The sequence below is a fragment of the Camellia sinensis genome, chromosome 3 (assembly GCF_055761805.1).
Source record: "Camellia sinensis isolate YWXY chromosome 3, ASM5576180v1, whole genome shotgun sequence".
Lineage (NCBI taxonomy): Eukaryota > Viridiplantae > Streptophyta > Magnoliopsida > Ericales > Theaceae > Camellia > Camellia sinensis.
This window is the reverse complement of record NC_138963.1, coordinates 125,495,717-125,513,015: the sequence shown is the minus strand read 5'-3', so window position 1 is coordinate 125,513,015 and position 17,299 is coordinate 125,495,717. Positions and strand designations below refer to the sequence as shown.

General features: G+C 36.2%; 2 protein-coding genes across 2 annotated transcripts; one reads left to right on the top strand and one right to left on the bottom strand.

Moving 5' to 3' along the window:
- The first annotated feature begins 3,587 nt into the window (after nt 1–3,587).
- LOC145821826 (uncharacterized) lies at nt 3,588–4,546 on the top strand. The gene is made up of 3 exons (XM_082918397.1): nt 3,588–3,690; nt 3,939–4,078; nt 4,196–4,546. Exons 1-3 carry the CDS (start codon nt 3,588–3,590, stop codon nt 4,544–4,546), a joined length of 594 nt encoding a protein of 197 aa, XP_082774523.1.
- Nucleotides 4,547–11,636: 7,090 nt separating this feature from the next.
- Nucleotides 11,637–16,494, bottom strand: LOC145821122 (inorganic pyrophosphatase TTM2-like). Its single transcript, XM_082917694.1, has 6 exons — nt 15,896–16,494; nt 15,752–15,814; nt 14,818–14,894; nt 12,992–13,345; nt 12,058–12,172; nt 11,637–11,899 (listed from the first exon to the last, which is right to left on the bottom strand). Exons 4-6 carry the CDS (start codon nt 13,323–13,325, stop codon nt 11,821–11,823), a joined length of 528 nt encoding a protein of 175 aa, XP_082773820.1. The 5' UTR covers nt 13,326–13,345; nt 14,818–14,894; nt 15,752–15,814; nt 15,896–16,494; the 3' UTR covers nt 11,637–11,820.
- Between the last annotated feature and the right edge of the window lie 805 nt (nt 16,495–17,299).

Here is a 17,299-nt window from a genome sequence, read left to right as displayed (position 1 = left end):
GTCAATTGCTCAAAATCATGGTCCAATTCATCCAAATTAATCTACATTTCTTAATAAACTCAAGGCTCATACATTCAAACGTTACACAAGCTTCATATCTTCCATAATCAAACATGCATGTCAATTTTTGACCTCATTTCTATTTCAAATAGCACCAATGATGCTTATAAACATGAAAATCAATAAAACCATGCTTGCATGTATACTTCAATGCTCAATTCTTCACAATTCACACATTACATGCTAGATTATGCAATTTCATAGCAATTATATACTTGCATGCATACATTTACCTTCAATTCAACTTAAGTAACTCAATTTCTCTTCAATTCTTACTCTTGATCATTAATCCACTTTGAATACACAAAATTACACATTAAACTCATGGATTCACTTACTTAGAGGCTCAATTCTTCCAATCTATAGCAAATTCTTGAGCTATCTTCCAAAATCTCCAAGCCTCAAGACCAAAACCTCAATCTCCTACACTCTCTCTCCCTAAGCCGACCCTCTCTTCTTTTCTTTGAGTTTATGATTAGCCCAAATGAAGCTAAGGAGAGAAATTGAGTGTATTAAGGCCCCCACTCAACACATTATTTTATTATAAAACAATTGGGCACGTAATTCATTAATTTAATCTAATTAATTTGATCCAAATCAGTTTCCAATTAAATTTCACCGTAGGCTCTAAAAATTACGCCAATCACAAAGGCGTAATCAATTTCGGGTTCTGTGGCCGATAAGGCCTTCAATTTAATTTTCGAAGCAGATAATCAAACAGATATTCCTACGGTGAATAGATAGAAATTCAAAACTACATATTTTCACATAATGGCACACAGAATCATATTAAACACATAATCATACTCATATTAAGGACCAATTAACATACTACGGAACAGGGGTATCACATTCAAGGCTTGGTTCAGGCACTTTTTGGTGACTTTTACGACCTGCCTAGACTCTGTCCATGGTTAGTTTGGTCACCCTTGGCATGCTTCTCATATGTGTAGTGCATTCCCATTTATGGCTCATCAAAGTAGCATGTCATTCTAGCATGTATTGGCTATATTTCAGTGGGTTTTTGGTCATCATTTGGCATGTCATGACTCTATTTTTGACTGATTTGATAGTCCTTTGCATGCTCCATGTACTTGTAGAACAAATCTTGCTTACTAGTCTTGTGTGCATGATGTTTTGGCTCATCATTCTAGCATGTTTTGACTCCACTCCAGCACATTTTTGGCTTTGATTTAACATGCTTAAGGTCTAATTTAATTGGTTTTGGTCATGCATGTTTGGTTTTGCATAGCTATAGTGCATTTGGCTTTGCTAGCCTTGCACTATGGGACCCCTAGCATGTCATATTTGAGCCTCTTGCATGGCATGGCATCATTTGGTAGGTAATTTCAGACCATAAACTTTTGCCATGCTCTCATGTTTATCATTCTTTCATTGTGTTTAAGAGTTATGCCCTCATGTCTTGTTTGTGGGCTAATTCAGGAGCCTATCTTTCTTGCCATCTTTGTTGCGAGCCTAGCATGTTTTTGCTACCATATTGACCTGCATTAGGTCTGTTTTGAGTGCTTTAGGTCATTTGAGCATTGCTTGGTATGGTTGTAGTGTAAAGCCCTTGACTAGCTTTGTATTTCAAGTCTCTTGGCATGCTTTATTTGAGCTATTTGCATGATATGGCTTCACTTTGCATGTAATTTCAGAGCATATAGACTTTTAATGCTCCCACTTTGGTGAGTACCCCTAAGGGTTTTGTTCTTGTTGCCTAGCTTGTGGATCAATATGTGTGCATGTGTGTCTTGCCTTTTGGTGCCTTAGTCTTGGTGTTTTGGCCACTGATTTGGGTGTGGCTGAGGCCCATCCATTTTGGTTTAAGTCCATTTTGCATTGAGTATGCCATTGTAGTTCATAGCATTGAGTATGCCATGTTGTCGCATGATTGATCATTGCATTGTGCATGCCTTGTTCATCTCATTGTGTATGTTAGTTTCTATGTGCATTGAGTATGCCATTGTTAGTTCATAGCATTGTGTATGCTAGTTGCATGTTTGCATGTTATCCCTTGCATGTTTGCATGACTTAGTTGCATTGCATTAAGATTGCATGCTAGAGTTGCATTAGTGCATGCCTTGTTTGTTGCATTGTGTTTGGAATAGGGGTTAGTCCAAACACAGGGAATAAGGGACGTTTCATGCTTGAAATGATGAAACGTGCCTCGATTCCTGATCGCCGACACTCTTGACTACCCATGATGGAGTTGTTGGCTTTAGGTGCTTGTATGCGCATTCATTTCAAATTGAGTCGTGCAATTCGAATCCTTGGCCATCATGCATCGAGATGCGTGATTGATGGCCCGAGGGTCAAGGACTACACTCCCTTGAGCTTATGCAATGATGGGGAGAGTGGTCGTGCACACGTGTTGCGAATACTTTGCTATCTCTCTCTCTTGCCTTCTGTTGCAGAAAACCAGAAACCAGGGGCAGAAACTGGTCGGCCGACCAGATTTAGTGGCTGGCCGACCACTTTTTCTGGTTTTTTACCACAAAAGTGGCCAACAGATGGTCTCCAAGGCCAATAGCTGGTCGGCAGCCTTCCCACAGCCTCCAAGCGGGAAAAGTGGTCTACGACCACAAAAAGTGGTCTACGAGACCTCTCCCTCCCTCTAGGGAAAGGAAAACAAGGCTTGGGGCACAAACCGAGCCAAAACACAAAGAGTTCAGAGGCCCGGAGGCAAGGCACTCAGCCAAAAACTCCGAAAACTCGAAACGAGCACAACATGCACTATCACCGAGCGCTCAATCGATGATGTCTGAGTCTTAAGGTTAGCCAAAAATGGGGTGTCTACAGAGCTCTAGCAACGTCATGGAAAGGTCATTATGTAGAAAATAAATTCGTTTGTGAATACGTGATTAGATGCTTATGTGCAGTGAAATTATTGTGTAGTCTACTATCTTAGGACATGTGTGAATTAGTTATGGCACATTATGAATGTGCTAAATTTTGTGTTTCCTCAACAGATCATGGGTGCCTTAGCCTGTGAAATGGTTAGATCATTACGGGAATCCATGGACATTCTTAGAGCTGAGAATCTAGTCCAGGTCCATATTGTGGAGACAAGGCCACTTTTTCTGAAGAGGGAGTTCTTCCAGTCAAATTTCGGCAAGTTTGTTGGGGATAGGAAGGAGCCACTGAAGCCTGATGAGTGGCTTGAGCAGATAGTGAAGACGTTTGAGATGCTTGGCATAAAAAACGATGGTTTGAGGGTGACCTTGCTAGCCTTTCAGCTGAAGGGTGACGCAGATCAACGATGGAAGTTTGCGAGGGGTCGTATCTCGGTGACTTAGAGGCTTTTGTTACTATCTTCCAAGAAAAATTTCTACCATTCATAGTGAGGGAGAAGTTAAGAGAGCAATTTTTGAAGCTCAAGCAGTTGAGTACACCTAGGGCCGAGACTAGCCTTTCGAGGTTTGCGCCGAAACTTATGGCAACGGAGAAGCGCTATTGTATCGAGTTTTAGAAGAGATTGTGGACTGGGCTCTTTTTCAAGATGGTCGGGTCTACGATTCAGGACTATGGGCGCCTTGGTGATTCAGGTAGAGGATGAACGGATGAGAGGCTCCAGTCAGAGAGGGCATGGGTCTCAAGGGGATGTGAGGGATAATAAGAGGCAGAAGGGTTCTAGCCTCAGTCAGGTGGCACATCTGGTTCGAGGCAGACACAAACCCATCAACCAGCTCAGTCCGTTCAGGCCTTGAGGGCCAACTAGGGAGCCACTTGAGCTTAGTCAGTTCTTTAGGCCTATGCTCTGATGGATGAGCAAGTTGATTAGAGGCCTTCGGTATGTGTGTATGCTGTGACCACACCAGAGCAGTTGTTAGTACCTCCTGTTGTATGAGGTAACTTTTTGATATTCAATTCCTTAGCCAATGTGTTAATTGATATTGGTACGTCTCATTCCTTCATTTCGTCTTCTTTTGCATCTACTTTGGGGTTGGAGTTTGATCAATTAGAGTCTCCTATGTTTGTTGAGACACCTATTGGGAGTAGAGTGGCATTAGGTCGAGTATGCCTCACCTATGAGATTAAAGTTGCAGATTGTTGACTCTTCTTTGATTTTGTTGTTCTTGACATGCATGCTTTTGATTAGATTTTGGGTATACATTGGTTAACTTATTTTCAGGTTTTGATAGATTGCCATCGTAGGAGGTTGTTGATGTATACACCATCAGGAAAGTGTTTCTACTTTATCTGTGACCGGAGTGATAGTCTTATTTCTCCGTTATATGGCCTTAAGGGTCGAGGAGAGTTGAGTCCTTTTTTTTCCATCTTGGTAGCTGATGAGGGTAGTATAGTTTGGGGTGATTTTCCGAGAGTAGTTCAAGAGTATTTAGATATTTTTTCGGAGGATCTTACAGAGTTACCATTACATAAAGAGATTGAGTTCTGTATCGATTTAGCGCAAGACACGGTTCTAATTTCCATAGCACCATATAGGTTTGCGCCAACTGAGTTGTGTGAGTTGAAGGTGTAGCTTCAAGAATTATTAGATAAGGGCTTCATTTCCCCTAGTACGTCGCCTTGGGGAGCAATGACTCTCTTTGCAAAGAAAAAAGATGGCACGTTGCGACTGTGCATTGATTACTGAAAGTTAAATTGGGTAATTGTTAAGAATAAGTACCCATTACCATGAATAGATGGTTTGTTTGTCCAGTTACAGGGGTTGCGTTGCTTTTCAAAGATTGATTTTAGATTGGGGTATCACCAATTGAGGGTGAAGGAGGAGGATATTTAGAAAACGACATTCCATACACAATATGGCCATAACGAGTTCTTAGTAATGCCTTTTAGGCTAACCAATGCACCAGCTTCATTTATGGACTTGATGAATTGAGTTTTTGTGAGTTCTTAGATCAGTTTGTGGTCGTCTTCGTCGATGAGATCTTAGTCTACTCACCCTCCAAGGAGGAACACGAGGAACACTTGCAGGTTGTACTTAAGTTGCTTAGGGTACGCCATCTGTATGCTAAATTTAGGAAGTGTGAGTTTTGGCTCAATGAAGTTAAGTTTCTAGGCCATGTGGTGTCTAGACAAGGGGTAACTGTAGGCTTATGTAAAATAGACGCAATGCAAGATTGGGAGCAACTTAAGAATGCCTTTGAGATCTAAAATTTTATGAAAGATTTTCTCTAGATTGGCTTTGTCGTTGACTAGATTGACAAGTAAATGGGTTAGATTTGTGTGGAGTGAGGCTTGCAAAAAGACGTTTCAAAAGCTTAAGGTTATACTCACCACTACTCCAATTTTGATTATTCTGGAGAGAGGTTTGGGTTATTTGGTTCATTGTAATGCATCTCAGGTAGGTTTGGATTGTGTATTGATGTAGGAAAGGAATGTTGTAGCTTATAGTTCATGACAATTGAAAACCCATGAGAGAAATTATCCCACACACTACTTAGAGCTAGTGACGATGATTTTCACCTTAAAAATCTAGAGGCATTATCTATACGAGGAGAGATTTGAGGTGTTTTCTAATCAGAAGAGTTTAAAATATCTATTCTCCCAAAAGGACTTGAATTTGAGGCAGAAGAGATGGATGGAGTTTATGGAGGATTTCAATTTTGAGTTGCATTATCATCCGGAAAAGGCCAATGTATTAGCCGATGCTTTGAGTAGGTAATTCGTGAGCAGAGTAGTGAGTATTTTTATCCGAGAATGGGAGATGTTGGGCACTATCAGCGAGTTGGCATGCACCTTCGCGAGTCTGTTGAGTTGGTCACTATGTTTATCGTAGTTGCACAACCTATCTTAGTTAACCGGCTTATAGAGGCACAGTAATATGATCATGAAGTAAAGACTATCCAAGGGAAGATCTCCAGTAGGAAGGTAGATAAGGGTTTGAATGTTCATTCGGATTCGAATGTGAGATATTTAGACCGTCTTTTTGTGCTAGAGCCTTGTAAAGAGAAGGTACTCTGAGAATTCCACCATTCATGCCTTGCGGTACATCCGAGAGGCACAAAGATGTATCACGACCTTTGCGACCAATTTTGGTGGAGAAGGGTGAAGAGAGATGTGGCTTTGTTTGTTTCGAGGTGCCTTACTTGTCAACAAGTAAAGGTCGAGCATCAGCGACTAGCAGGTTTGTTGCAACCCTTACCCATAGCCAAGTGGAAGTGGGAACATGTCACAATGGATTTTGTTGTGAGTCTTCTGAGGAGCTTGGTTAACTAAGCTAATGGAGCAATTAATGAAACATTTAAGCTTAATCATTTTACATCAAATAAAAGAAAAACAAAAAGGAATAACTGAGAAGGTTGTGGAGAAGTTGAGAGAGTCTTGTTCTTGACAGCTTGTGACGACCTAGAGTGCATATCATAAGTGCATTTATATTATTCTGTGAAATTGCATGTTTATGTGCTTAATTTTTGCTTATATCTGTTTGCTTATGGAATATCTGTTGGAATATTGAATTCAAATCTGAAATTGAAGGCCTAAATGAATTTAGAAATAGAAATTGATAAGCTTGATAAGTTAATTTGAATATTTAGAACTTTTTGGAAAAGTTAATTAAATTTTGATGTAGACTAAAATAATTAGAATTAATTAATCAGAATTAAGTTAGATTAATTATTCTTAATCTTACTATTAGTTTAATTTAATCTTAGGTATATATATGAGTTAATTGAGGATTAGGACTCATCTATTTTACATTTAAGCTGAAATTATAGAGAGAGAGTGAGTTCAAACCCAATTTGTGAAGAAAAGTAGGGGAATTGAAGAATTTGTGAAGTAAAACTGTAAATTAATGCTCTAGGTATGTATTTAGTCTCTAATCCTTGAATTTAATCCAACCAAGAAGTGTATTCATAATGAGAATTAAGATTTTGAAAGGAAATTTGTAGAATTAACTTGAAGATGGTGATAATTGGCTTAAAATGGACATGCATGCATAATTTCATCATAATTCATTATCCTAAGCGTGAACTCTAACATCTTTGTTTGATTTGAAGTTAAATTGTATTCATCTCTTTCATTTTGAGAAGTTTCAAGGTTGGAGTTCATATTTTGAGAATTTTGAAGAAAAGAGTTTGGAACACCACATGCATGGAGATTTTGATTTCAATTTTGGCAATTCATGGTGTTTTTGAGCTAATGGTTTCAAATTGATTTTATATTTATGTTTTTCTAAGTGTCTTCAAGAGTTTGTATCAACCATGCAAGCTTTTAACTTAGAAATTTATGTTTTGAAAACCTAGAATTCGATCGCATCACTCGAGTGGTGAAGTTACCGCTCGAGCGCACTTTGAGATCATCTAGTATTTTTGCAGATTATTGCACAATCGCTCGAGTGACCAAGAGTCTGCTCAAGTGAACTCAGTTTTCATAACACTTGGCTTGAGCGACCATCAAGCCTAGATTTCAAGCATCCAATAGTTTTACAGACCATGCAGACTACTCGAGCGACCAAAGGAATGCTCGAACAAACTGCTCTGTTTCAGTAACTTTTGAAAAACACCTTCATGTGCAGAATTTCATTCTCTTATTCTTTTAGGCATTCTTGGGCATTGTTTAGGCATCATTAAGGAAGGAATAAGCTAGAAACCTATTTAAGAAATTGAATTAAGAAATAATATTGTTTGGACATCATGTTTCAATGTGTATTTGCTATTTGTTTTGTGTAGGTTGGTCACCCGAAACCTAACGTCTGTTCAAGCCCACTATGAAAGATATCTCTATAAAGATATGTTTGAAATGTGTTTTGGAAATTGTTACATGAATGGTTTTATGAAATATTATTTTATATGAATGAACGAATGTCTTTTTTGAAATGTATTCATGGCATCCAATACCATGACCCTTTGATTATTGGATTACAGAGATCTCTAATCTTAGACCTGAGTTATCCCTTCGTCAAACCTTGATGGTCCCTTCGTTTAGGCCTTGATGGTCCCTTTGATTTAGGCTTTTCAGTGCCTTTGTTATGCTAATGGATGTACCACATATGATGTTTTGATAATGGATTTTGATATGACAAATGCTTTGTTAGATTTCGATATGTGATTCATTTGAAAATGCAAGATATGCTTTGTTTTGTATTGATATGGACTTCATTCATTAACCTCTTTATTTTGGTATTACTCACTAGGCTCTAGCTCACTCTTCTCCCTTATATATATGTAGGTGAGCATGTGGATCATGAAGCCTAGAGTTGCCTTCGGGGAGTCCACCTTTTTGAGAAGCCATTCGTGAAGTGCCTCCGTGATGGAGCGTTGCTTGGTCTCTAGCGGAGCCATGTTTTTGTCAACCCTTTATGTAGTCTTTTTGTTTTTGCTATTTGGAGAACATGTTTATGTGTTTGAAGTTACAGTCTAAATTTTGTCGTAAATATTACTATGGTATGGTGAATGACTTTTAAAATTTCTGATGAAGTTTATCATATAAACACGACTCAATGGACTTGTTTATTTATTATTAATTGTTTTTGCTAAGCTCCATTTATTATTAAAGAACTTGATTTTGTTCTTAAGGCCCTAGGTAATCTATGATTACTAGCCAGTCATGACCTAGACCTCTAGGGGCGGGTTCGGGTCAAGACAAAGTGGTATTAGAGCATGAATTATTACCTCATGCTCTTGTCCCTTTGAGCAATAAGGTGTCTAGAAAAGATTTAAGATTTGCATTCATGATGCATTCTAGCACAAGTATGATATGAATTTAGCAATTGTTTCATAAATGTGAACATGTGAACATACATTTGTATATATTATAACACAAAGTTTATATAGATCATGGTAAGAACGAGAGCAGATGAATTGGAGGAGTCTTCCTCCTCACGACTTGACAGAATGGAAAGAATGATATAAGATATGACTGAGACCTTAAGGCAATAGCAACAACAACAACCGCCACCTCTACCACTAATGTTTGTACCACCTCCGATACAAGATCATCAAGTAAATGACTGAAGAATAGCTTTAACAAAAGAATTCAAAAAGATGAAACAACCCTATTCACACAATCAATAGTAGCATAATACTTGGGAAACACATTTGGAAACTTAGTAACTACAGCGATGTTCTCGACATTACCATTATCAGCAATCATATTTAGAACATAACATAAATAACCTCGACAACCTTTTAGTAACAATTTACTGGCTTTCATAAAAGAGATCAAGTACGGGGAAGGAACTACCCCTTTCCCAACAAATACAAATTCAGGTAACCCCGGAGGTCGGAATACAACAGATTTATTCACACAATCAATAGTAGCATAATACTTGGTCAACCAATCCATGCCCAATATACAATCAAAACGATCAATACTCAAAGGCAACAAATCAACGTACAATGTCATATCACCAATCATTATATCATATGCTGGACAAACATAAGCACATACTGTAGAACCTCCAGATGGTGTAGATATAGATAGTAGATAATTCATAGGTGCTAAAGATCTAGTTAATTTTTGAGAAAAAACATGCGATACAAAGGAATGCGTAGAACCAGAATCTATCAACACATAGGCATTCTGAGCACAGATAGAGATGATACTTGACACCACTGATTCAGTGTTCTACACATCACCAGGCACAAGTACAAAACTCTACCTTGCCTTAAGGTTTTCCTCCCGATGTTGGTTCTCACATTTGATCTCGATGCAGGAGCAAATACGGTTGAACTTGTTGTAGAACGGTTGGCATTTTCAGATCCAACCGGACAATCTGTTATCATGTGGCCTGTCTTGCCACATAGAAGCAAGCACCAGATACACGATGACAAACCCCTTTGTGTCTTCTTCCATATTCAGCACAAATAGGTGCAGATCCACTGCTTTGACTTGAACTGCTAGTAGATCCCGTATTTTTCTTCTTTTTTATAGCAAATGAATGGCCCTTTTTGAAACTAAATCTAGATCTGTTACCTCTCCATTTAGTTGTTGGAGCTTTAGTCCTTTTCAATGCAGCTAAGTTGGCTTCAGCCATTAAGGCTCTATCAAGAACATCCACATATTTTAGCAGTTTTAATACACTAACCTTGTCAAACACTTCCAAAGTCAAGCCTCCTTCAAATTTCTGAGCCTTTTTGTAGTCTGAATCTACCATATGAGGAGCAAATTGGGATAACTTGGTGAATTTAGCCTCATACTAGCCACAGACGTGTTGCCTTGCTTTAACTGTTTAAATTCAGAAACCTTGTGGTCTTTGAAGCACTAAGGGAAGCATTTTTCATAGAAGATTTCTCTAAATTGACTCCATGTCATGGTCCTATTGTCGTTTCTGATCAATATCCACCAACGTCGGGCTTCCTCTTTTAAAGTATAGGTGGCCAGTAGAACTTTTTGAATTTTTGAACACGGAAACACTTCAAATAGTTTCTCCATTTCTAGCATCCATGTCTCGGCTTATAATGGCTCAACACTACCCAGATAGGTTGGCGGCTTCATTTTAGTAAATTTTTTAGTCAATGAGATAATGTCAGTGTTCTCCGATTCTACTTGGACCGAAGGGGGCAGATGAGGCAGAGATTGTTGTCTTTGTTGCTGTCTCAATGATTTTGTTAAGGCTTCAAGCATTTGTTCCATCAGCTCATGCAAGTCTCAGAGGATTCAGTTGCATCATTACTTCTTGTATTCTCCATTTACTATAGGTAAACAGAATACTAATAAAACACAGGCAAGTAATCCTATACAGCATTCAATTCCAGTTCATTTCATTTCAGTGTCAATATATATTGGTTCAAATATGTTCACACAATGTCACACACTCACACATGAAGACGTAATGACGAAATTTTTTTGTCTCTAAAGAGCTAATTTCGTCACTATAGATATTTGTGAGGAAATATTTTCGTCACCGGTTTCGTCATTGAATGTTTGTCACTAAAAACCAATGTGACGAAAAATAATTTCGTCACCAATGAAATTACTTCAGTGACGAAATTTTTTGTCACCAATAAAACAACATTTTGTCACCAAAAATTCACATTTTCGTCACCAAATAGTTATTCAGTACCATATTTATGACTTTAGTTGACGAATAAATTTGTCACGCATATTGATCATTGATGAGGAAATAATTTTGCCACAATAAGATGTAAAGATGACGAAATTTTTCGTCTTCAAAAGTCATAATTTTTTGTCACCAATAAAACAAAATTTTGTCGCAAAAAATTCTCATTTTCGTCACCAATTAATTGTTCAGTACCATATTTATAACTTTAGTTGACGAATAAATTTGTCACGCATGTTGATCATTGATGAGGAAATAATTGTCACAATAAGATGTAAAGGTGACGAAATTTTTTGTCTTCAAAAGTCATACATGGGTGACGAAATATATTTCGTCATAAATATATATACACGTGACAAAATTTTTAGTCACCAAACAACAAAATAAATAAAAACTTTCATATATAAACTGCAGTAAATTTTGTCACAAAAAAAGTTTATTAGTGACTAATAATCACTTTGTCATAATAAGAAGTACAAATGACGAAAAAATTAGTCACTAAAGTTGTTCCATATTTTATATTCAATTTAAGTTATTATTTCACAAATATCCCTGCTCAGATCCCAGTAGCCTTTTAATTGTACTAAGAAATCCACTAGCTATTATACACCACTCCACACAAAAATTCACTAAACCATTATATTATAAATCAAAATGTATCCATCAAACAACTTTAATAATAATCCATTATGTATAACAAAAAAATCATCAAAGCAAATCCCAAAATGAACTAATGTGGAGTCCACAAAAAAAATCAACACTCAATCTTGATTTGCAACTACAACTAAGTATCAGTTCAGGAAATAAATAAATAACTCAACACTTGATCTTGATTTGCAAATATGCTTCCAAACGTCATCAAAAACCAATCTGCAAAGAAAATAAATAAGGAAGACATTAATATATTATTAATTACATCTAAAATCATATTTAAATATAATCATATTAAAGATCAGTTTGTTTAAATAAATATTGCATCTTGTGTAAATATATATGAGATGCTCATAATATTAAATAAAGAACTCAACCTGTATCCTGTGCGGGAACTAGACTTGAAATCATATATTGGAATTTCAACCTGCTTCCCTGCCTTTAGGTCATGGATATTCTTGAGCAATGTATCATAGTCTGTCAACCGTGGGTCTGTCCCAAAAAGATATTACACTAGTCAAAAGTCACATGTTCAATGTTTCAACTTTACTTCAGCAATGAAAGCAAATTTGAGAATTTTTTTGCAGTACATAAAATCTGGGAAAAATAAAAATTGGGCCATGTCAGTTTAGTAAAACACTGGTCAGTGCAATCTAGAATTTACCAATGAACATGTAACAAAGATATTCATGAAATTATGCAAGCCTTGGCTAAACATGTGATATTTCTCAAAAGAAAAGGAAAGAAAAACCACGACTATTCATCCATTAAATCGTAGTTTTGTTGGCAGTTGTTTTGATGCTTCATGTAACTGTCCAGTGACCACCTTTGATTTGCAGTGAAAAGCAAAAGTAGTGTTAATATTTAGCATTTTCTTAATATAAAAAAATTTCTAACTCTAAAATGCATGTCTATTTTAGCATAAACGTCACAATTAAACTCAACCACATTGTCAAGTATTATCCCTAGCCTATGGGCTCCTTACAGAATTTAAGTTTCATTCAGATCAAATAATTATTTCACAAAACCATCCTATTTAAATAATTTGGACACATACTGGTATTTCAGATTACACCTTCCAATTGGCAATCTAAAAGCATAGTAAAAACCAATCGATAGATGGGCACATAAGAGAGAGGGAATAAAAAAGAAATACAAACCTCCAAGGGAAAACAAAAGCATATTTCTCCAAGCCAGGAAAAACTTAAATTAAGAAACTCATTATTACTGAACAGTGAACACCATAAGGAATCCAATCAGGGAGTCCTACCAAAAGAATCCAAAAGCAGAACCATAGAAAGAAGAGTTTACCATCAAAGTTGCCATCAATAATTCGACTAGAATCATTGTGGTTGTCCATTGATATGACAGCAACGCTGGGCATAAAGTTGAGTACCTTTTCAGTAAATACTGTCTTCCCAGCTCCGGAAGGACCAACTAACCCTACTAATATAAGTCCATCATTCTTTTGGGTTAACAATTGGCATGCACGGATAACAACAAAGAAACCCTTCTCAAATGACAGATGATCTTGGAAAGCGGCAATCTCATAACGATCGAAATCTTTTCTCTTAACCACCCGTACTTGATCTTTCAAGAGGCCTGCCTTTAGCTTATTTGATTCAGCAGAAGTATCATGAGCCATAGCAAATATGTTACCTTAATCTGATAAAACAAAAACAGGATATGCAGTTATCTACCAAGATAATTTGCTTTGAAGCAAAGGAAACTAGGATGCATCATCATGTATTAAAGGATATCAATTTATATGAGGTAACTCAGGCCCAATTGGGCTGCAATACCCTGGATTATCAAAAAAAAAAGGGCATCAATCAATAGGATGTTGGACATCTCAGAGAAATGAAAATTCATTTCACATTTTGAACATCATTTCTTTGCGGAAGTGTTTCCATTTTAAGTGGAGAACTGCAATCACCAATGGGGTAAAAGTACATTCAAATTTAGATTATTCATTAAAAATCTGAATGAGCTCATTTCTGACAAGAACAGAATGTGCAAAACATATCGACTGAGTGCTATATGACAAGAAGGCAATTATCCAACGTCACAAGCTATGAAACAAACAGGTACTAACGACATGCAGCATCAAAGCAATGATATAGACAGAAGCAACAAGGTCATGGCACTAAAATGACAAACCACATCTGTGGAACAATAATCTAGTTGAGCATTCTTTTCTCGTGGATTTAAGTACATGGAAAAGAACTGCAAAGCCATCACTGTAAGCATAACAAAGTGCTTGAGAGAAGCCATATAGATGTACATTCAGCCTTATACATCATAGGCTATCAGAGGAATGAGGCCAACAAATAAATTGAAGTGAAAGGTGAACAATTTAACATTGCTCATTTAAGGATTGGAAGTAATGTTATTTAAGATATCCAAAATAATAATTCAACAATTATGTCTATGATGAATCAAGCTATTGAAAATGCCAAGGATATCCAATTCCAAGCACTATAGTCTACAAAGATGATGGAAACGAAAAGTGAATATGCCATTTATATTACATCTAAATGGATTAAAAGCAAAAGAAAAATTAGAAAACCTACAGATATTGCAATTCAGATAATGATAGGATGTCTTATCAGCACTACAATAAATGCCAATAAGACATGCAATTGGCACAGATATGTATAGATTTTCAAAACAAAATAAAATTATTTTAAACATAAACTGGTAGGATGATAGCAAGAATTGTCAGTAATTAATTCTAGTTTTAAGCTACTAACCTCCCAGAAGTTCCACAACTGATTATGCAAGCAACTCCAAAATGGGGGATGAACAGAAATATGAACGTGTTTAAGTGTTAAACCATCCACAAGCACATTTCAAAATCATAGAACAATCTTTCTTATTACTAGCACAAGCTAATACTCTGTTGCAACTCAATCTAGTGTTAGATATCTATTATTTCCAAAGCAAGCAATGCTAATGCTGATCTATTATACAACTGGGTAGTCATTTGTCGAATGCACATAAAAAAAATAGAGGTGGAGTTAGGGATTTTACTTTTTTGACAAGAGTTATCCTTGGCACTAAAAAAAAAAGTGCATGTGTAAAAAGAATTTTCAAGACAAACAATAAAAAGAAAAAGCTGAAAGCATGAAAAAGACCTGCAAAATGCCCATCCAACGTATTCCTTCAATGTCAACACCATATGTCAAAGATGTTGTTCCATGCAGCTAACCACCTAAAACGAAAGAACACAAGTTCTTAAATTCTACAACTATACCTGGAAATCATAAGGTCAAATTTATGTAACAGAAATGATATGAGATGACAGCAACATAATATAGTTCAAACTGTAAGGCAACAACAAGACCACAGACCAAGAAAATGTGTTAAACCAACAAGGGAAATTGGCCGCACACTCTCATATCTTGTCCTTTATTTATTTTCAAAAGTGAAATTTGCAGCAATTATACTTCCATCATTCATGGTAAATGAATGTTCTACATAAAACATAATGTCAATTGATCCAGGAGAACACTGACCCGAAACAGTTGCTTAGGGTTGAAGACACTAACTACATAGCTTAAGAAGAGGATGACTAGTAAGCTTGCAATTTTGTTGGGGCAATAGTAGTATCTTTAGCTTGAAAAATATATTAACCTGGGTTACCATATTATTGTAGCATCCAACTGATAAAGCCTCACACATTGCATAATTAAGAGCATCATACAACACCTAGGAAGGTAACATAGTTACCAGTGAAATATGTCTCTTTGCTTCATTAAAAGCCCATTATCATATCTAAGTATAAAAAATAAGTAATTATAACCACAGAAAATAGTTTTAAGAGCCTAGTTTTAAGAAAGCAACACTTTGTGCTATGCTCCCAAATAGTAAATTGAAAGTCTAACATGCTTTTAGAAAGCAGAGAGGAATCTGGCACATTTTGCAGTTGTTCTTTCAATCGTCCTCTGTTGGTCAAATATAAAACTACTCTTCAGTATATCATTTAAAACAACTACAAGAAGATAAAAATAACTCTGTATTCGTATAAATTAATTGAGGTATTAATTAAATAAAAGAAAAGAGATGTACATTCTGCTAGCTGCGATTGCCGCTGATAAACATTGGAACAAAACTAATAACAAAGCGGAGCTCCTGCAGCACTGACAACTATGGTAGAATTTGTGCAAAAAGTTGACCTTAAGTAAATTGAATTTCAAGTTTCATAAGCAGTACCTTATGTGGAAGATTGGAGTAAAGTAAAACAAATGAGAAAATTGAAAGAATGTAGAAAAAAAACCCTCCTATCAAGAAAAACCCCAATCTGCAACAAATATGTTACATCAAGTTAGAAAGGAGGAAATGTACTTTAACTCAAGTTGGACAATTTCAAAGAGATCCAAATTCTAAGCAACATGTATGCTGTATAGAGTTTTAACCAGATGTCACTACATCAAAAGATCTGCAAATTATTATTACACTAAAACATGAATAGTTTAAGAAAAAGAAAAGCCTCGCTAGCTATTTATGCAAACAAAAACCAACTCAGAGAAGCATTTAACATTAAAGATTTTTAAATAAGTTCTTATGCTTATAAAACATGTAATATGATTAGCAGGCGAAATGACCATCAATACTTTACTGAGCTCGAAAGAAAAAACATTTCTCGGGGCCACTTTTCTAGTAAGATATAATACCCACTACACTGCACTCCAGAGTTGTTAACCACGACAATAGAGAAGAATCTGAAAAATGTAGACATCCAATCTAAGAAGCAAGCATATCTCATCACACTGTGACTGAACAACTAGCACATACACAAGAATGAGATGCCTAGCAAGGCAAGAAACAGCTTTTTAAATCAATTTCTAGACTCACCAAAAAGAGAGGATATGAAGCAAGCAACGAGCGGGAAAGTTCTGAAGTGAAGTACCAATAAAATGGGATGTGTCTAGGGAGTAAATATTGAGGAACAAATAAAATATGAATTTCACAAGATACTCTAGTTATGTCAAGAGTGTATTTTGACTAGAGTTTTGAGGAATTTATGACATAAAAAGTATAATAGAAATTTGCACCATTCAAGAATCAAAAGATCAAATAGATTAAGAAATAAAATATAGAGGTGCATATTACAACAAGATCAAACCCAAGCCAAACACCACAAATAAAAACAAACAACGGCTATCAGCAGCCACACCCAGAAACAGAGTATCACAGCCATCTACAATACTTGTGTTTACTCTTTGCTGTTGAAAATGAATAAATAAATAAACGATAATGACTAGTGCTGTGTACTCCATCTAATAGAATTATAATTTCGCCCATGTACTAATTAAAAGTAAAAACTAATTAATGCCTAAGATAAAAACTTGCTTATAGATGACATTTTATCTTTAAAAATCTTTATTGATGAGCATTTCATCTTTAAAAACAAATAAAGATTAGCATTTCAGGCAAAGGTTTTGAAGGGTTGGGTTTTTTTTGGAGCAAGTTTGTTTCTGCCTAGAAAAATTATTTATAAAAAGAAATTTGATAGCTCTGTCAGCAAAATTGGTGAATATGGATGTTTTTTATGTTGAAATAATTTCCAGTGAAACCATCAAACCATCTTCACCAACACCTTCCCACCTAAAAACA